Genomic DNA, 21,766 nt, shown 5'->3' on the forward strand with positions numbered 1-21,766 from the left:
GTAGGTTTTAGACAGTATTTGTCTAAAACGACTACTGTTCATTTGTAGTGTCTACATACAAGAGGTTTTATCATTTAGAAAACAATAAATTTAGTACAAGTAGGTTGGAAGTCAGAAGTTTGGTATTCATCTCAGTGATTCATAAATTGCTCAACAGGAAACATCAACTTAACAACTAGAGTATTTATGTCAGTTTGGCAAAAATACAGTGTCGTCTGCGTACGTTGTTCGTGAGCTCACCTTGCGCAGTTTTCCGTAGTCAATGAGCTCTGGACGGTGTCGATGAATGAGTGCGCAGAAACCCAAACCATCTTTCCAGCTGAAAGAACAAGGAGGAGAAACCGTGATGAGGGTCAAAGAGAGGTGAACCACAAGGAAAAACAAAAAAAGGAATTTGACTTTAATCTTTAATCAAGACCATTCTTCTCCGCCTGTCTCCTTAATTACGTTCATGCAACATGCTCACACCGTCCAAAGGTCTCCACATAAAGCTCTTAGAAATTATGTTTTTGATTCTTTGTCATGAAGTTTCCTTTGACCCTTTTCCTTATATAATAAAAATAAAAAACTGTATAATAGGGAGTATAATATAAGACTAATTGTTGGGACCAAACCAGTCCGATGTGAAAGGAGACAGGAAGTCGGTGCTCTTTCTCCCCGTTCAAAGGAGAAACTTTGGAGCTCTGGTGAAAAGTGAGCCGTCAAATTATTTTCAAGGACAGCACAGAAAAATTGGAAATTACAATCTGTTAGCGTTTGAGGGATCCTGGAACATGTTCAGAGGGAAAGAAACTCCTGCTTGGACACTTCTGTACACTGAACAGACGTGGTACCTCGGTACTGGTTCTCTCTAATTTCCCACAGTAATTTTCTTGGCAAGTGGTCGCACTGAGACTTACTGACTAACAGATGTGATGCGGTCCAGTTTGTATTGAATGCAAAAACTAGTAATACTGAAAATACCATTTTTATCAAGTTATGTATTACTTCTTCTTTTAGTTTCATGCTATATCAATTAAGCTGCATTGTTTAGGCCACTTGGGGGCATCACAACATTCTGCATGCATGGATTTTATGATGAACTGAACTTTTAGTGAACCCTTACATATTAATATAGTGAGCAGAGGGTCTCTAACATTAGCATTCAAGCATGGAGCTGTTTTCCAGGGCGCTAGATTAATTTGACTCATATCTTTGAGCTCTTTTTTGGTCTCCTCCAGCTCATGAAAGAATTCACTGCTAAATGTTCCACCCATAGACTTGTATAAAGATGGACGACATAACTGCTCCTCAAAAGTGAAGCCAAACCAAATAGAACTCCCCCTGGTGACTGGCTGCAGTATAGGTCATAAGCTCCACCCCCTCCATGTTAGTGGATGGGACTTGGGCCAAACTAAAACAATAAAACACACGTCAAATAATTTTTTTCAAGGATGGTTTCTGTCATTTCAGGTAGTTAATATACTGTTGATGAATATTCAAGTGTCAATTTTTCTGATAAGGTTGGTTTCAGTTGGTTATTTGACGCTATAGAAACAGGATGTGACATCATGATGACTACAAGTTGCCATGACCGTGAGTAGGAAAATCATTAAATAAACAAATGAGTACAGCATATAATCCAAAAAACATTTCCTTGTAACTGGTGGAGGTAGAGCAGAGCGCAGTATTAATCAAACAAAAACGTGAGTGAGTCAGGAGGAAGTGTGGGCGGGTCATTGATAACGTGACCGTACCGCACACATTCTGGCTCTAAAGTCGCAAGATGGCGCCGCCCCTATCACTTTGGCCAATGGAAGGGAGTGGGGACGTATTGTCCATATTTATATACAGTCTATGGTTCATCTTCTGCTGTGCAAGAAAAGTACATTTTAAAATTTCTCCTGCTGTAAAAAGGGTAAAGATGTTTAGAGAGCTGCGAGAGTGAATCAAAATAAGAAAGTTGCGGACCACTAAATAAAAAAATAAGTACAACACCGGCTATGTTAGATGGACACGGAACAGACTGGCTTCATCTTCAGGAATCAGGCGAAGAGGAGTGATGTAAACCTTTGAAATCTGTTCAGTAGGAAAATATCAGCTCCTAATAACCAAGTAAACACTCGATCTGATCGTTTCTCTCCATTGAGCATGTCAGCCCCACATGGGGTAAACAACAGGTGACCCAACGAGTTTCCAAAACAAGTGTTGGCCTAAAAACGTAGGTCGATCTTGCTCATCTTCTTCTATAGAATTAATTCAATGCTGCCAATAAAGTTGGGGGGAAAAAACTTGTTCTTCTTGTTCTTCTTCTTTGGTTATATTTCCAACAGACCAAAAACTTCTATAGTGACTGATGTTTTGCCCTGAAGAATTGAAGGTAACAACAAGCAGCACGACTGTATGTACGTACTATGATTGTATTATAAGAGATCCAGCACAAAGTTCAAGACATCACAGCCAAATTGAACTTTTCTGTACCTCACGTGTCTGTTTATCTGGAAGATCTGGATATTTTTAGCGCGGCCTTCTGTAGTTCTTTGATTAGTGGCCTCGGGGCTGAATCCAGCTCGGCTAAATGCAGCGTCATGAGACGGAGCAGTGCAATCTCCATCACAGTTCAGAAGAGTCGTGAAAGATTTACTGCAGCGCTCTGCTCGCAAGGTAACAAATTAGTGAGATGGGTTATTTTAGTGCATTACCATCCATAAAAAGAAATACACCAGAGGAGCTTTCACAAGGATACTCACAGCTTGTCATATCTGAAGCAGCAGCACTTGAGTGGTCGAGGAAAAAAATAAATCTGTTCACTTTCCTCGATGGAGGTGTACAGCTACCGTCTCTCCCAGACAAAAAGACCACATCAAAAGCCTGGCCTCTGACAATTCCTTCCCCCTACCTCTCCATTCACCCTCCCTTGAAATGACCTCTCCTCCACCTCTATTCTTGCCTCGGCTTTCATCAATATCTGAGCGTCACAGTGGTACTCTTTCAATAATTCAGCACGCGTGGAGGCTGTTAGGATGTGGATTTAGGAGTAACTGAACCTGCAGGGACCACGATGTGCATGAAACAAGGAAGCTAGAGCAGGTTGCTGAGTGGTATATTCACACTACCTGTTTTTAATGCAGCAGATTTACAGATATGTATTTAAATGCAGCAGCTGATTACTGCCACTCCAGGTCCCGCTCAGCTGGTCTGGTTCATGCCAACATGTCTGATGTCTGTTTTCGGTTAAGTCTGTTTGCTTTCAGGTCTGCTCTGTTCACCATCACAACACTGCTCTCGTCCGTGCCGAGTCAGGAGCTATTTAGGGAATTTTGTTTTAATGCAATCCGGGTGTTCTCAAAATCTTGTTTCTGATAAAATCAGACAAGCTGAAAACTACATTTGAATTTGAAGCGGTGCCAGTTAGGAGTCGCAGCAACTTCAACTTCCCAAACTTTAGAAGTGCTTTATTCAAACTGTGAAGGCGTCAATGATTCCTTTTGGTTTCTTTGGCAATTATAAAAAATCACATGTAGATGCAAACTGAAGTTAACAGATAAGCTGCAATATGCAAGAATAAATTACTGCTGTGTTCACATATACGTAGTATGTGACTAGAGGTCTAGACTGCAAGGCTACACTAAGACACCTGTGCGTATTTGTGTGCACACCTGTCATCAGTTTCTGGATATGCTTTCAATTTGGTCCAGTCAAAACAAGCGTAATGTCTTACAACCCTCACATTATCAGTCCGTGACGTGCTAATGTTTTCTCTAATGCGGGAATATGTTGTTCTCAAGGTCTGCAAAGAAAATAAACACTAGTCATGAGAAAAGACGATCAGGGAGTGGACACATTGATATGCATCCTGTGGTCGGAAACTCTACTTGCAATCTGAGTCAACTTTCACTTTGTTTTTATTAGTTTTCATTTCCTGTATCTTTTGTGTGTGTTGACGGACTTTGGCATTTCTGCAGACTTCTTTGTGGACCTTTAAAACTTTGATAGCTCTCAACAGAAGAGAAATGAACTCAGAGCATTTAGAAATGCAGCAAACACTAGAGATATTTAGAGAAAGATTAAATCAAGTCCCGAAAACTCCCAGATCGACATTAAAGAACTTTCTGGAACAAAACGTTGCGCTTGAACACACCACAAAGACTGAAGCCAGTGGTCGGCATTTTCTGCACCTGCATGAAAAAAAATAACTCTTCATACCAGCAGGTAGCAGCACCTTGTATTCATCATTCAAAAGGTGGAGCCAGAAGAGCTACTGTTAGCTGGGTGGCTAGAAAGCTCGGAAGAGTTAGTGTTAGCTTGGAAGCTAGGAGGAGCTACTATTAGCTGGGAGAATAGAAAAAAATATCATTAGCTTGGAGGCTAGGAAGCTGGAAAGAGCTACTATTAGCTGGGAGGCTAGGAAGCTAGAGCTACTATTAGCTAGGAGGCTATGAAGCTAGGAAGAGCTACTATTAGCTAGGATGCTAGGACGTTAGGAAGAGCTACTATTAGATGGGAGGCTATGAAGCTAGGAAGAGCTACTATTAGCTGGGAGGCTAGGAAGAGCCACAAACCATCAGAGAGAGCTGGCCTCTCCTGAATCATCCCAATCAGTTGTCACTTGGTCTATAGTTTATTCAGTCTAGATGATCATGAAAATATTTGCGTATTTAAATGTTCAGATGAGGCTATGATTAAAAAAACACAAAGAGCCTTCTGTGTGCCCTCTTGACTTTGTGTTTGCTAACTAACTTTCACCACATCCGTTTCTACTCTTGTGGGCTGGTTCCCTCAGTTGATCAGCCAATCAGACTGATCTCTCTCTCACCGGCTGTTTGAGGTCTGAATTCTGGTAACGGTGCAGGACACACACTTTTGTGGTTTGGGCAATTGTCAAAGCAATTTTTTCCACTGAGGTTTAGGCTTAATAAAACCGACTTTAGGTGAGATGATGGCATCCTGCTCATGCACATTTTTTGGCTTCATTTTCCCCACTTGACACCCAAATTTAAGCCCCTGACGGCTTAATGTATGATTCCACCTTGTCACGGTATTAACCGAGACTGCGACTCGACATGTGAGTAAAATAACCTTTTCTGTTACTTATTACGCCTTCCTGCGCAAAGCCTTACCTGATGTGAAAGTTTTGGATGTTGACATTCTTGTAGGGTGCAGTCTTCCTCTGGCACCACAGCAGGAGACCCTCTTTGGCAGATGTCTCTGCGAACAAGGAGAAAGGATCATTGTGAAGTTGGAGAAACTCTCAGGCTTTTGCTTTTACCGACTCTCGACTAATCCCTGTTTAGTGGCGGATTAAGTGGAGGTGAAGTGAATGGAAAGCATGTGTGACTGCTTGGATGTTCCATGCTCTCTTGTTTCCAGTGGATACCAAGGGGTGTTTGGCATTGTGTTGTACCGACACCGTAAAATAAAACTGAACAAATCCAGGCTGATCGCATGTAACGTTTAATCTGGATTAAACTGTAAATTCATTATATACTTTAACCATGCACAGGAGCATATTGCAAACATTTTGATAGAAAAGGAGCAGTCTCCTACACATTCACATTCAAATCAACACACATTAGCTCAAGTTTATATGTGGTATTGTGCAGGGGGGTTTTTTTCGGTGAGATGTGTGACAGAGGTCTTAACGCTGAGACACTGTGTCAATGAAAAGTGTTTTCAATTGCAAATCGAGACACTGTGCAGGAATTCCTTTCAATAAGGCAATGAATAAGAAGTGTTACACACACACACACACACATATACGCACACACACACTACCTTCCACAGAAATGTCTTGGATGGCAAAGCGGAGGATTATGGTCCAGATCATTCCCAGGGTCATCTTAGCGTTGCCATCTACGATCTCTGCAAGAAGGACAAGGCAAAAAAATTTCAGGATTTTTACTCATAAATGATATTTGTCATATCTTGGCAGTCATACAGTTAGTGCTTGTGATTTGGTGACAAGTGGACGATTTTTGGCTGAATCGCTTATAGGAATGGGAATGGTAGTTGGTTTGTGAACCACTTCGACATGCACGTTTGTTTTTTGTTTGATTCTCACCGAGTATTATTTCATTCTAGAGCTGTATTCCTGCTCTCATCTGATCTGAGAGTCGCCAAAACTAGTTCACTTTATGCCTACAGTGACAATAAAGTGTCTCATTTCTTTTTGCCATACAGACATTAAAGTCAACCCTACTCAGTTGATTGCCTAGTCGTAAATCCAATATGACATTAGTGATTTGAGCAAACAGCCTTAGCTTCCAAAGGATTAATTGTACTCTTATGGGCTTCTTACAGTTGGTTCAGCACTGCTTTGAGCTAAATGCTAAGCATGCTAAGTTGCTCATAGTGTAAAGCCTTTACACTACTTAGCATGATAGCGTGGCATTTGAGGCAAACATAATAACAGCGTAACATCAGCGTGTTTGCCTCGTCACTATGAGCAACTTAGCACGCTCAGCATTTAGCAGTGCTAAACCAAACCACAGCATTAGTTACTGTAAGTCAAGCTATTCCCCATAATTACAGCTATATAAACTTCGCAGCATACGACTACCCTGACCTCAGACCTTTAACTTGGACAGGGGAAATACTCAATAAAATACCATCACAACCCTGTAAGGATCTGTGTCCCTTTGAAATTGAATTCTGTTGAAACAAGGGTGACATTTAAACCAGACGTCTGGAAAACATTTAATTCAAACTGATCAAAGTCTAACTGTAATGTTTAGATGCCTTTCTAACTTGAAAATGTGACGGTTAGTGAACTTGTAACCGACTCTTGATGATGCATTTCTAGATTTTTAGTGTTACAGTAAGAAGAAGTACAAGATGAAAAATAAGAATGTCCTGACACATTAAACGGCTTTCTGAAGAAAAAAAAACTACAAAACTGTTTGAAGAGATTTCCGCTTTGAAGATGCATTGTAGTCCGGAAACTCATTTGACAGATAACGACCAGATAATAGAGAAAATGTCAACTCGACAACGAAACTCCATCTAAAGGATTTTCCACATAGTATTCCTAGAGGACCGGTCAAGGCAGTGAGTATCAAAGCCTTTATGAATGAAACATGTGATGATTCAATAGTTTGAGCCCCGGCCTGTTAAGCTGTCAATCAGCAGTGTGTGTGCAGCTGAAGGCTGTGAATGAACTGCTTGTGTCCGGTCCTGTCTGTGCCGTCGATAATGAAAATCCCCTTCAACCACTCGCCTTGTTTGCCGGCCTTCAATAATCATTTGTTTCTCCCTCTAATCCAATAAGGCTCAGAGCACGGCAGCCCCACGGCCGCTTGACTGTGACGGACAAACTCGGGCCGCGAGGTGCTGGTTAGATGTCCGTGAATGTAACATGGTGTGAACGATGGTTTTGGATTGAATTAGGAAGAGGAGCAGAAAGAGTGGAGCTCAGAGGGTTGGGGAGGGTCACGCTGACATATGCAGATACATGTTGAGATTAGCTTTAATGAACATGACTGATCCATCTGGGGTAGGAACACAAATCCTGCTAATTCCATTTGAAACCCCCCTCACCCACAACCCCTGATGAGTCGTATAGACCTGAGCCTTCGACTAGTCCCACCACCACCACCACCACCACCACCACGGCCACAGTTAACATGGAGCAGTGCTGCCGGCCGAGGAGGGGATTCCAGGCGGCTAATCTGTCTGGAATGCTGGTCTGGCTTAGGGAGCTTTTATACCAAACTCTGCACTGCAAAAAAAAAAAAAAAATCTCCTCTTAAATTTTTAATCTAAAGTAAAATTCAATTAATTAGGTTTTATTTATACATTTTTAATGATAGAAAACAACAATTTATATAAATAACTGATCTTAAAATGCCAACAACTCACTGATTCCACTCTCTCATGTTGACTATTTGTTGGTTTTCTTTATCTTCTACAGTAAAGGATGGAATATTTGGGGGGTGGGTTCGACCAGTGACAAGACCAAACAACTATATGAAAACAATTTTTTTTGTCTATTCTTAATATGACTGATCTGTTATTTAAGAAAATAATCATTAGTTGGGCGTACAAGGATTCTGGTGCATATATCAGTTGAACTTGTAACTTTAACATTTTCTGTACGTTGAGAAATACAGACTTCTTTTAAGTACTACCCCCTTGAGTTCATTGGGCGTTTAAGATACCCATAAATTTGAATGTTAGTCAAGAATTTGTTACATGTCATTTATGTCTTTCCATCCTCATTTCCTGCCATCTCTCTATTTTCAGCTCTGTAATAAAAACAGAAATACCACAGAAAATATCCTACAAGCCAACAAATGAACTCCACAAGGTTTTACGGTTTATGATAACGGCGGTATGAATACATACCACACTCCACAAGATTTTTCAAGCATTTAATAGAATAAAAACATTTAGTAAGCCATTAATAAATGTGAATGACTCAATAAGCGGAGAGATAAATCTCCATGTAGAGGTAAAAATATCTGAAAGACGTTGAACGCCAGGAGTTAAAAAGAGGTCAGAGGCCGATGTCCTGCGTGTTGACTAACGACTACAAGGGTTCATATTCCTTAAAAGGTAAGTCTATAAAAAAAATCAAAAGCCATGTCCCTCCTCTCTTAAACTTTGTGCTCATGCATACCGATTTCCGAAATTAGTCTTTTAACTTTTCTGTTGTCATCCTAATACAAGGGTGAACAGCATTAAGAACAGCTGTTGTCGGCCTTAATGGAGACCATTTCTTCAGATGAAAGTGGTTCCAACATGAGGTGTTGACAGCGAGGTCCGACAACAGTCCAGAGAATAACTTGGACCTCGTTTTTAAAAAGTCACCTGTAAGCACTTTGTACAGCCCAATAAAATCCCTGTTCTTCTTCAACACATTGGTCAGCCAGTCAGTATCTCTAAACCAAAACCATCTGCACAAAACAATATCTACACTGGCTGAACTAACCCTCCAAGAGACCTCAGATATTTTGACATCATTTAGCAGACACACACTCTCTCTCTGCAAACTTCCACAAGATGCCAGAGAGGTGAGTGGCTGAGGAAGAAGATGAAGATAGATGGACAGATATTGAGAAAATGAGAGTGTGAGACCCACAGTCAAGTGTTTACTCTGCCGAAGACTTGTTTACTCTCCGGTGGGAGGAGGACGGACATCCCCGAGTTATTTGTGCTGAACAATGAGCAGCCTCAGCCCCTGAGGGGATTGCTGATCCTAAGATCCACTCTGAGAAAATGCACTGCAAAGCACAACCTTCGCTGGAGCACTCAGGAATAAGGATCTCATTAAACAGCACAGCAGCCAGGAGCACTGCCATGGTAACGAGAGGGAGAGGGAGGACCTCGGGATACATTATACACGACTATTAACAACGGAACAGTAGCTATTGACTTGGATTACGGGCTAATTAGAATCAATAGGTGACAATCAGACATCTAAACAAACTCGGAAAAGGTCGTGTGGCTTTGTGGGAGATGTTTCTGCAGAAATGTCACTGTAAGAAAGAGAAGTGATGTCACTCACCTTCTGCTCCAATAGAAACCAGCTTCACGCCTTTGCTAGCAATGAAGTCCAGAGCTTTGTTAACGTTGGAGATCTTGTGGACTCTCATTTTGCCTCTCTCTGGTTTGGCCAAGCGTTCGCCTAGACAGAAAAACACAGGACTTTGAGATGATTGAGGCAACTACCAATGGGAGAAAGTGCTGATTGAAATGTGATGCAAACGCATAGTTCCCCAAGCGTTCACAACAAGGAAACATCGTCCACAACTTTGGTTCCTACAACCGTATTCACTCAGGTATTCACTAGCAATATTTCTCTGTTCTGCTTCTTCGCTCTTTTTGGGTGGAAAATATACAAGACGGTTACCTAGGCAACCAGGGCCTGCAACATCCGCTGATGACTGACAGCTACAAAGCAACCGGTGATGAGCAAATATGTGGACGGAGATTGTGAGTTTGACTAGGAAAACTGATATCAATCTCTCGTCTGTACCGTAAATAAGATTGGGGGAAGTTAGCTTAGCTTAGCATAATGAATGGAAACTGGAGGGAAAAGGTAGCCTGGCTCTATCACAGTCCGTTTTTACATGTTTTGTATTGAAGCTAATAACATTTAAAGTGTTGAGGATGACTTTATTTACATTTTGGACACACAAAGTTTAGAAATTTCCCCAAAAAGCCATTAAATTAAGAAAATTTTACCATTTCCCAAAGACGGTTTGGTTATATTTCTGTTGTGGAACAGGTTACAAACGTGAATAAAAACTGAATTAGCTAGCTTACCTCCTTCATCGTAGGAAGAGATAATTGAGATTCATGGTAGAATCAGTTCATAGTAGATTCATTCAATCATAGAAGAATCACATTATATGTTGACTGGTTTTAAGAGTTAGATTAGAAGATAAATAGTTAATATAAATAGGAGACAGTTAGCTTAGCTTAGTTTAGCATAAAGATTAGAAACCAAGGGAAAAAACGAGCCCGGCTCTGTCCTGTCAGCTTTGACATGTTTTGCGTTAAACTTATAACATTTAAAGTGTTGATTATTGGTGTTTAAAGCCTGATTTTTATTTATAATTAGACACAGAAAGGTTAGAACCCCAGCGCCTTCACTTAAAGTACTATTTTTCAAAAACAGTTTGTTTATATTTCTGTTCTGGAAGAGGTTACAACTTCCAATAAAACGTGAAATAGCTGGCTTACTCCTTCCATCATATGAATCTGTCTAAGACTGTGGGCTAGCAGCTAGCAGACAGATATAATCGAGATAACTTTTCACAGCAGGAGGTGTGAGACCTGATGTGGCCACAAAAACTTTCCAAAGAGTTACGCTGAGCTCTAAATGAGTCACTTCTTTCTGTCTTCCACCTCCAGATTGACCGACAGCTCTGTTTTTTATCAGTCCAATCACACTTTAAGGGTTTTAATTAAATTTATTCAACCACTAGTATGTCTGTGAAAGTTCACAGTCATCCAGGTCATGGTATATCCAAAAAAGCGTTTAATAAAAGGCAACTGGGGTGGTAGAGTTTTTTGAGAAGACGTTTCACCACTCACCTGAGAAGCTTCTTCAGTTCTAGGGGACTGGTGGGACGTTTTGAGGTTTAAATAGGAAACTTGCAGCTTATTTCCATTGACAGTTATGATACTTACGTGTTGTTGAGGGGGGATTGTTTGTCCCTGTCCTCTTTCCCCTTTTTTTTTTAAATGCTTTTTTGAAGACGTACATGGTTTAACTTGTGTTCGTTTAACTTCTCATCTAACTTTAAGCAGAAAATAGAATATTTCCTTTAATGTCTAACCGTTTCTGTGTGGCTGATTCTGGTGTTCAAAATCAACACTTGTCACCCAGGTAATCTTGTTACGTAAGGACCTCTTTACCTGAGATGACCTCCAGGAGCAGCATGAGTTTCAGTCCATCCCGGAAGTCCTCCTCGATGTTCTCAATCTGTGTGCCCGCTTTCCTCAGGTGAGAGTTACACCAAGCTGTAAATGTCTACAGAGACGGAGAAAAAGAAGACAAAAACCATCAGTTGCTGCATGTATAGAAGTGCAATCTGAGTTATGCTCTGTTTAAATTACCGGCAAAAAAAGTAACAGGCTGCAATAATTTTCCAGTGATGGGAATCCACAAACTGAGACACAATCCTTGTCGCTGAGTGGTGGACGTGACGTGAAAGTTTAGCAATCGTGTGTATCAAAAGGCGCTTCAGCAACATTTCAGCAACTTGGCGACAACATAGCTGGTCACGCTCAGCTGTTTCATAGCTTGGTTGGTTGCCAGCACAGAGTTTATAGAGTAGTGTAGCACAGAAGAGCTAACATGCTAACATCAGAATGATAAGATGTGCACAATGACAATAGTAACACGGTGATGCTGAACAGGAGCATTTTTCCATCATACTTTAGAATGTTAGCATGCTAACACTGGCTAATTAGCAGTAAACAGAGACAATGGGCTCAGGCGCAAGGGAATTTCATCAGTTGTAGATGTGATAATTGTGAAAAATAAAAAGTAAGACAATTATCAAAGTCATTGGGATTCATCGTCGTTCCCAGAGGATGAATCCCAGAACGACGACTGCCTTTAAGTTTTATACAGACATTCAGTCTGAACCAACGCTGCCATCCTCGTGGCCATGCTGCTAGCTAAAACTTCGCCTGTGCACAAAATACTCACTCACTACCGGCTGTGTACCTTCTGTTGTCGAGGCGTGAGGGAGTTTTCCTACAAGGACCAATAAAATGTAACACTGGAACCTTAAAAATTAAAGTTCAATGGATCTGTTGACTCATAACTATGTCGCCTGTTGGTTTATTCACACACTCCCACCCTTCCGCCGTTCCTTGTCAAACTAACAAGCTTCAGTCTTGCTCTTTCTTCATTAAACCACAACACACTGGAGCATTGTGTGCTGTGTACAGTAGGTGTAGCGGGATGTGGATTCTCTGGTATTGCTGGCATGCAAACGTGCTAACGGAAAACATCTGTAGCAGGATTTCTACCGCCCAACAGGAGCTGGCATGAAGACCGAGCCCGCCGTGCACCCTGCTGCGAACGCCTCTTTATGAGTTCCCGGGTTAATTACACCCAGGGCCCAAACATCAGGCACCATGTTTCCACCAGAGAGCTGAAAGAGGACCTGCAGGAGCAGAGCCAGGCGTTTATGAAAGCCAGCACTGTCTTTGTCTGGCCTGCCTTCCACTGTTGGGGAACAAAAGCCACTTAAAAGTCACTGCCGAGTTGGTTCGGAGCACTCGTGGAACTTCCGCAATGAGATCACTCTCAAAATGGAGTGGCGTGAGGTTTACACGACTATCAATAAAGTGGTGTATGGAAGATCTGGGTTTCAGATGTGTGCGTGTCTGCTGGCATGTGGTGGAGTTTCAACCACTGAAATAGCTGAAGGAAACTCTGTGGATACTGTAGAGGTTGTCGAGGGAAAAGGACAGATTATATGGTGTTTTATCTCCAAGGGCAGAGCTGACAGAAAAAGACCAGCAGGGAAGATTTATGTGCCTACAGCAGGCACACGCCCTCTGCCCCTAAGAAACTGTATTCTTGCTTAGTTACTCATGATTTAAGTCAAGCTTCAACAGGCACTGAGGTATTCCAAATAATCCTAATCAATAGTCTCTTTAGAGGCTTGCCAAAGAGTTTAAACTGTTGATGCAGAGTTGTGGTGTCAGCAGCTAGCTGGAATAGTGTATCATTTAATCAAAGAGTTAAGATAAGGGTTGTTTGCTGGCTCTGCGGGTTCATAGTCTCACAATGTTCTGTTTATTTTCTGTGTAGGACGTCATTCTTGACAGGTTTCAGCCCCTTCCTTTCCCTTCCTGGCATTAATTAAGTTTTACAGCACTCTATTAAAACACCTTAAAAAATGTCAGGAAGACAGTGCAAAGGGAACATATTTGCACATCCATTCGGCAGTTTGACTTTTAATATACTGGTATCCTATAAATGTAGGATAACGTGGAAATGTGCAAGTAAGTACCTGCTTTAAGTAGATATAATGTGCACATTTTTACTCAACTTTTTCTAAAACTCCTGCTTAGTGGAGCGTTAACGGGACCAGACAGCTGAAAATGTCAAAATGCTCTGAGCCAACCTTCAAAGACCACGGTTGTTAAACGACTAAAAGTTCACAGGAGGAATGTTAGCTTGTTAAACGCTTTGGAAGAAGGGTAAGTTTGCTGCTCTGGGTTGGGCAGCAGGCCTCCTCCTGATAAGAATTAGCCTGAACTCCGGCAGTTCCTCTGACTCTCTGGGGCGCTGTGGGTGTTGGCAGCGGCGCTCAGTCCAGGCTGGCAGCCACCTGCACCGTCACATGACCCCCTGGCTGTGTTATGGTCAACACTCTCAGGGCCTTCAGGTGTTCTGGGCCTCTTGGCAGGGCCACTGGCCACAGTGGTAGATTAATGCATGAGCAGACAGTCAAATAAATGTAGTAAATCTAAGAATAAATGTGTGCATTCTTTGGAAAACCAGGTCTAGATGCTAGAAAACTTAAAGCTGGTCAAAAGAATTTGAGGAAAGTTTGTTCTCTCATGATGTTTTACTTGAAGCAGTATTAAGAGATTTACTGCTGTCAGATGAGGTTGTGTTTATGTTGTTTGATAGAAAAGTACAAAAACTTGTTGTGAACATTTTTTTTTTATGGTCTGATGTGTTTGCTAACGTTTCCAGAGATGGTGGAGGTAGATGCCAAGTTAATAATGTTGATACATTAAGCTAAACAGTTGTTAGCTTGATAAACTATTAGCCTATCAGTGGCTCCTAGACACCACCAGTTGAGCTTGTTACATACTCCGCCAGGAGTGAGAAATTTGTTCTCGCTCCTAGGGATGCGAGAACAAGAAAAAGTTTGTTCTAGCCAGGTTATACTTCACGAGAAACGTCAGAGTGCCAAACTCATAGGGCCCTCCCACTGCAGCATACGTCACACACACTAAGCATTGTGGGAGATGGACAACGAGAGGCACTTTTCTTATTATTTTCGGATGTCGGCCACACACAGTATGCCGATCTCAGCCCAGGAGAGATTAGCAGTCACACTGCGAATATTAGCATCTGAGAGCTCACAGAATGGCCGCTAGCATTTCTGTTTTTTCCGCATTAACCACACCCAATTCCAATTTCTGACCAATCACAGAATAGTTGTTGGACACTGCACAAGAAAAAAAGTTCTGCCCGGTTGATGTGTTGAGAACGGGCTGCGAGAACAAACTTCTTGCTTCTGGCAGAGTATGTAACAGCCATAACCAAGCAGAGTTCCTATGTCGTAACTATGAGTCCACAACTCGGTCCATTTGAAGACAGCTTTATTCCTTTGACAAATTGGAAAAAATAAATAAATAAAAAAGAGGCATTGTGCTTTAGTAGCTAGCTTAGCTGACAGTACTTCAAAAGTTGCCCTCACACAGAGTTTAAAGACTCAGCGACAACTGTTAGAAAACAGACAAGCCACAATGTCCATGACTGGTGAAACAAACTCATATGATTGGTTGACCCGTCAAAGCCAGCTCAACTTTAACATGTAGCACATCAACGCCTCACATCGCCGGCTTCCATTGAAGATGAATCGCCGCTACTGTGAACGCAGCATTGGCCTCGATAGCTTCCAGACAGCAACAGTTGCCTAGCAGCGGTGTTTGCACAACATAAAGTTTAATGCTTAAAACTTGAACGCCAAACATTTTGTGTACATGACTGCCCATGCTGTAACCACAGACACACAAGTTCCATTTGTCTAAAAGCCTTTTCACATTAAAGTGAAAATAAAGTTAGAAAATAAAACTCTGGTTTGACATTTTCCATATAGTAGCTACTTTGTTCCTTTGTTTCTTGCTCTGGATCCATAAATGTCAAAGATGTGGATGGTGTGCTATTAACGTCCATATGACTCAAGTGGTGTAGAAGATTGTTGGCGATGCAGCACAACATAATTAATTACTGGGGTGGACTGCTGAAACACATCCTCTGACAGTTTTTAATCAGTGAGAGTGCAGGCGGCGGGCTTCCCTATGCTGGAGACCTACTGTATGTATTTATAGTTGGAGGAGGCGGCAGGATGAGTAGCATCGTCATAAACATGTTATGAATGAGCACCACTTGTGCAGCTTCAAATCACCCTTGGATAGTTTAGCTAGCCCCAGTTATTTCTGACATTGATGCAAAACAGTAGGCCCTTCCTAAGTTGTACTTTCTCCACTATAAAAAAAACATCTGCCGTGAAAAGAGTGGGAACAGTGACTGCACACGGTCGACTCCCTGTTGTCCCAGCTCTGTCGTTATAAGGCCTGCAGTTAGCGGCGCAATTAGCCTCCGTGTCTCCTCCTCCACTGTCACTTTCTCTTGGTATAATTGCGGATGAAAATGGCAGGTCTCCTGGGCAATTTCCAGACGCTAAACATTTATCTGTGCCACCCTTTTTGGATCAGTGACAACGTGATGAGCTAACAGTTAGTTAGCCGCAGTAATACGACAAACTCGCCGCGAAACACCAACACAGAACCTCAGACGTGATTCCTATTACAGGCAGCAGTTAATGCCGCCAGCATGAAAACAGCTTGCAAACTGTTTTCTGGATGAACGCAGAGTGATGCGTATACTACTCCGCTGTGTGTTTCATATGATGCCCGTGCACTCGGTGTGTGATTGTGTTGTCCTCGTACAGTATGTGCTGTGAATCTCTTTAAGCTGTTAACATGTCTGCTCCAGAGCCTTGCCAGGGAAAATCGGTCTCATTACTGCAGCTTAAAACGCAATCCGTTACAGCCTCAGCAAAGTGTCGTGTAACGCAGCAAAAGCGAAAGCACGGCTGACGGACTGGCCGTGTCTGTGGGAGGAACTGGAGGATCGTAAATTTTGAGGGCCTCTGCCTCCCCGTCCCTGCCTCCCGCTCCTCTTCCTCTTCTCTGGTCTCAGCCTCCCAGAACTGAGGCGAGCTGTAAAAACAACGGGGGTCAAGAGCGGGAGGAATCTGCGCCGCATCAACTTTTGGGGGAAAGTTGCCAGTCAGCATCATTACGTGCAACATGTTTCCCCATGACAACCATTGACGGTACAACTCAGCGGGCCGCACTACCAGAGGCTGCTCGACCGCTCTCAGTGGCGTTAACTGTGAAGACAAACGATTTAACTAGTGTTTTACTGCAGGAAGCCTTGAAGCTACTCTCACGTCTGAATCAATCAGTCAGTTAGCTTAGCAGGTAGCATTTCACTCAATCCCAATAAAACCACATCTTGTCGTTTTTAAATCTAACAAACAAGACGTTACATATTTGTTAGCAAGCATTTAAAGCAGATTTAGCTCCTTGTTTGTGGACAGAGTTGACTAAATGCTCTGCACCAGCTGCAGACAGCCGGTTCATATTTAGCATTTAGCAGATGTGAGAACAAATCTTCTTAATTAGCTCTCAATAAGTCACATTTTAAGAAATTTGGCACCACAATCCCACTTCTACAGCCACATTTATGGATCTGCATTGGATCTACACCATAGGTACACGGTCCTAGACGCTGTAGCCTGACGTGCACCTTCCCCAAAAATGTAACTACATGTTGCAGCGACGCAGACCACAATAGCTGTAATTCGTCCGAAAATGCATTTGGAAGTCCTCGTCTCTCAGCGCCCGGACAAGCATGGAAAATTCTCCCCCCCACTCCCTCCCACGCAACATCTACTCCGACATCTCTCCTCTTTTCTGATTTCAGGAAAAGTATTAACTCGAACATGATCCAACAACCAGCAAGTTCCAAACATTATTATTTTAAGTACGCAGAGAAACTCAACACAGTAGACCAGCTGCTGACTAGAGCTTTAACAGCACAAGTATATCCCGAACAGCCACAATATTAAAACCACTGACAACTGTGACAATTCAGTGTTCTGCTGGGAAACTTTTGGACCTCGCATTCATTCATGTGGATGTTACTTAGACATGTAGCACCCACCTAGACCAGACCAGACCAGGCACCCCCACCCAATAGCAATGACACTCCTTGATGGCAGCAGCCATCCCCAGCAGGATGCAGCCTGACACAGACACACAACAATTTAGGAAGAACAGCACAAGGTGTTGACCTGGCCTCTAAATTCACTAGATCCTGAACTGATCAAGTATCTGTGGGATGATCCACAGAGGCCCCTCCCCTCAAAGCCCCCCCCCACTAACAACATCCTGTTGCCAGCCACCACGGGACACCCTCAGAAGGCCCATGTCCATTCTCTGATGAGCCACAACTGTTTTGGAGTCACAAGGGAGACCTACAGGTGGTCATAATGTTATGCCTGATCGGTGTAAATGCTCACAACGGCGCAGGCTGCAACGTAGGCTCTGCTTAGATCCATAGCAGAAGTCAAAGTACTAGCTTTTTTCCAACGCTTTCAATCATATTGCACGAACCTTCGTGAGAGGATGGATTTTCTTCAGCTCTCATGTCACTTCTAGGGAAGTTTACTGTCAAATTTCTGCTATAGATTTCTATTAAAACTGACATAGTCGAAAACCTTGGAAAATGTAGTCTGGAAAAAAGTCTTGAAACTATAGAAGGAATGGTTTTGTGTTTCTGCTGAACTAGTTGAGTCATGAGGAATCCACATTGCATAAATAAACAATTAAAAAGAGCTTTACCTTTTACTGCACAGAGTTAATTGTCTTGCAGTAAACCTGTCTCACATTATCCTCTTCCTTGAAAACCCCGCTATCTGCCTTTGCTGCTGTTCCTCTCCACACCTCTCTCTCTCTCTCTCTCTGCTCTCAGCCTCCCCCCTCGTCCACTCTCCCCCTCCCTCCCACTCCATTAATCAACCTCAGTTAGGAAAATATTTCCTGCTGCTCTGCCAGTTCCATATTAGTACAATCGTTTTACTGAAACAAGCCAGCTCATGAGTGCGAGCCCCTGCCATATCCGAACACACAGGCGAGGCGGACAAGTTTAGCGGAGAGAGGAAAGGCAGACGTTGCTGGCAGAGCGTCTGGTGCAGGAAGGCGGTTTTCAACAGTTTCTCAAGCCCGAAGCCTCCAGCTCAGGGCCTCTCGTGTCCCAACGATACCCCGGGAACAGGCAGATAAATTGGAAAGAAAAGCGTCAAGAGAAATATCTTTCCAGTGTCTCCTCAAAAATGTTGAACTTTGACGGCAGTAAGAAACCACAGGGGGAATTAAAGGAGGGGACCATTTCTTTTTTATAATCGAATCAACAACGTGGAAACAGAATGAAAAGTGTCTGGATGAGTTGAGGGGGAAATGGGCCTCTGCACGTCCCGGGGAGGTAGAAGAAGAAGTGTCATTTCTCTGCTGTTAAGTCTATTTCTGTGGCCTTCGCTTCACTGGTGGGGGCCAGAAAATGTTGGTGGAAAGACTTTGTCGTGCCAGGAAAACAGAGCTGCTAACATCGATACAGCACCTTCCTCCCTCTCACACTCCCAGATGATTTCCTGATGCGTGATGGACCGAGACGACTGAGAGTGAGCTCTGATTTAAAATAGGAGGAAGAGCCGAGGGAGCTGCTCGAGGGCGTGTCTGCGCTAAGTGATAAGAAAGACTTAATACTTCTCAGAAAAGCTCTGGAGATCGTCAGCGCTACAGTCACGTCCCAACTTGTTTTAAAGTACGATGGCGAACAAGGAAAGAGAACAGAGGTGCGTAGATTCCCTCACGATCAGCTTTCAAACCGAGTTCAACCGTGATGATGTTGGTGGTGACGACAACAAACGAGCCACCGTGACCGCGCTGACCTTTGAGGAAACAAGGGGGCCAGAAAGTCAAAAACGCAGGAAGTCATTGTAGTTTCTTACTTAAAGCTGCAGGACGCAATAATCTTTTTGGTGTCACTGACCAAACAAACCCACCATAACCTTCAAAAATATTCTAACCAAAGTGGTCTGAGAGGAAACTAGACTTCTGCAGGTCCTCTTTGATTTGGTTTCTCGCTTTAGAAGATCTCAACCATGACAGAGATACATGTGAACTTCAGGTAGCTTCAGGTGGTAAAAAAACTGATTCAGTGCAGGAAACTGCAAAATAATCCAAAGAAAGAAACACTGATTTATCAAAATGAGAGTCTGACTGTAAATGTAATATTGACGAAGCACTCTGGGGATGGATACTGTCTCCTCCTGAGCAGGTAAGACGCCAACTTCATTTTCTTGTAACTACTGTGTTATACCCCCAGGCGATGTGTAGTTAAAAGATTAGCTTTCTGCTAACTGCAGCTAAAGGTTCAGGATTGTTCAAGTGTTATTTTGTTGTAGCTTGAAGCGTGAATGAGTCTTGAAGCGTGTTCTGGGCCCACATGTTTGCGAAGACACTGGGATCACCACCATGTTTGGGATGATATAAAGTGTACGCTCATGCTCGTCATGTAGAGGGGCTTAAGAAAATGAAAGGAGAGCTTTAACCCTATCACGAAACAGATGTAAATTGTTGACAGTCACGAGTGAACAATCTACCCTTCTAGCATGTCAAACTCTTGGCAATCGAGCTAAACAAATGTGCAACTGACTTCATGTTAGCTTTTAAAATCAGAGGTGGGAACAAACCTGCCTGCAACTGTAATTTACGATGAGCCCTGCAAGTAGTCACGACAAGGGGCATGAGGTATAAATATGAATGGGATAGAGGTTGCTGCTTCTGCTGCGCATGAATTTGATAGAAATACTTTGTTTTGATGACATTAACCACCATTAAAACAGACCTAAAACACACAATTTTATCAAATTATCAAGTCAGGTTTGCACAAAGTATTTCTGAGAGTCTGGACAAACTTTCATCATTTAAATAAGTAATTCTGAACTGCTTTGGTGCAAAAATGGAAAAACAACTTCTAATTCAGGGTCAGAATCATAAGCTTACAGGCTACTGATCAGAATATGGTTGTGTTGACGAGTTGCCAACAGCATGCTGCAATAGAAATTGAAGTTTTTAGTAAGAAGAGTGACAAAGTCTTACCAACTTCACAAAATATACAATTGCCACCTTTAACTTTTTAAAGATTTTATGTTTTCTGACCAAGTGTTGGACTTTCTGCTTCGCTTCATGAGCACGTGGTGCATTTATTTCGAGACGTGCAACCTACACATGTAATCTATTTTCTTCTGTGTTGCTGTGGCAATAAGAAAAGTTTGAATTCACCTGAAAACTAGTCTAAGTTTGACACATATAAAAACGAAGCAGAAGACACAACAGCAGAATAAGTCGATATTTCCGGAGACGGCACAAGAACCCTCAAAACATAAACACGGCTGAAAGGGTAGCGGCTAAACCAGTTTCCCTGAACATTTCTGACAGCGCTGTGTGCTGATATTGGCCTTAGATATATAGGTTACATCCTAAAAGTAAATGTCATCCAAAAAAAATAAATAAATAAATAAAAAAGAACTGACAGCGAAGGTCTGGCAGAGAGAACAGGATGAGATTCAGATTACTGCTGTGTTCGGTTGGGAAGCACATCGGCGGTGGAAAACAGCCTTGCAGGACGAGCCAAACTGCTGTCTGGGCTCTCTGCAGACTGCTGCACTGTGGCTCCGTGCATCTGGCAAGCAGAGAGCTTAAAAACACAAAATCCATCTCGGGCAATTGAGGGGGAGGCCAGAGAGCAAACTGATGGCAGAGAGGAGGAACAACTATGGCACTGCACGGAGACAAAGACAATAAAGTCCTCAGATGGAGACGTGGAAATGGACAGAGAGGAGGAGGCTTAACATGATACAAGCGTCACTATATTAGAATAACACTTCAGGCTGAAATAACTGAACTTCACAGCCTGATATGCACTGTTAGCCCTTTCCAAACTGTCTTGACATCGATGACATTTTTGGGAACAGAGACTCAATTGATGAAAGCTATTCACCGTGGAAGCAATTTGACATCACAGCCAAAAGTCTGAAACATCACACTCTGGAATAGAAGTGTAACTTGCAGTCAGTTGTCCAACAGGAGCTGAAAGTCCTTGTGTAAACCCTGTCTGGCACTTTCTGATTTAACCAGGAGCTAAAACAGGATTAAATGTAGGTGATGAAACCAACACAGCCTCGAACCGACGCCTGGATCTGGAAATGATCAGATAATCTGGTTGATTTAAGGCTGTTACATACTCAGAGAAAAGTTTGTTCTCGACACATCAACCGGGCAGAACTTTTTTCTCGTGCGGTGTCCGGTTACTGTTTCGTGATTGGTCATAAATTGGAAGTGGGCGTGGTTAATGCGGAAAAGAGCCGTCTCTAAGAGCCGATGCTTGGCAGTGAATCAGAAGAGCCGATTCCCATCGAGTGAGAGCCGACTCCCCGCAATTTTC

At 42.6% G+C, this 21,766-nt stretch overlaps 1 protein-coding gene across 4 annotated transcripts in view; it reads right to left on the reverse strand.

Moving 5' to 3' along the window:
• actn1 (actinin, alpha 1) overlaps window positions 1-21,766 on the reverse strand; it is a 58,819-nt gene that overhangs the window by 18,944 nt on the left and 18,109 nt on the right. For all 4 annotated transcript variants that reach the window (XM_084568714.1, XM_084568712.1, XM_084568711.1 and 1 more), the window contains exons 2-6: window positions 11,344-11,458; window positions 9,485-9,604; window positions 5,755-5,841; window positions 5,100-5,187; window positions 241-319 (exon numbers count right to left, since the gene is read on the reverse strand). In XM_084568714.1, the coding sequence (XP_084424840.1) occupies window positions 241-319; window positions 5,100-5,187; window positions 5,755-5,841; window positions 9,485-9,604; window positions 11,344-11,458 (489 nt within the window). The remainder of the gene's footprint in view (window positions 1-240; window positions 320-5,099; window positions 5,188-5,754; window positions 5,842-9,484; window positions 9,605-11,343; window positions 11,459-21,766) is intronic.

The sequence above is a fragment of the Chelon labrosus genome (genome assembly GCF_963514085.1).
Source record: "Chelon labrosus genome assembly, chromosome: 20".
NCBI classification, from domain to species: domain Eukaryota; kingdom Metazoa; phylum Chordata; class Actinopteri; order Mugiliformes; family Mugilidae; genus Chelon; species Chelon labrosus.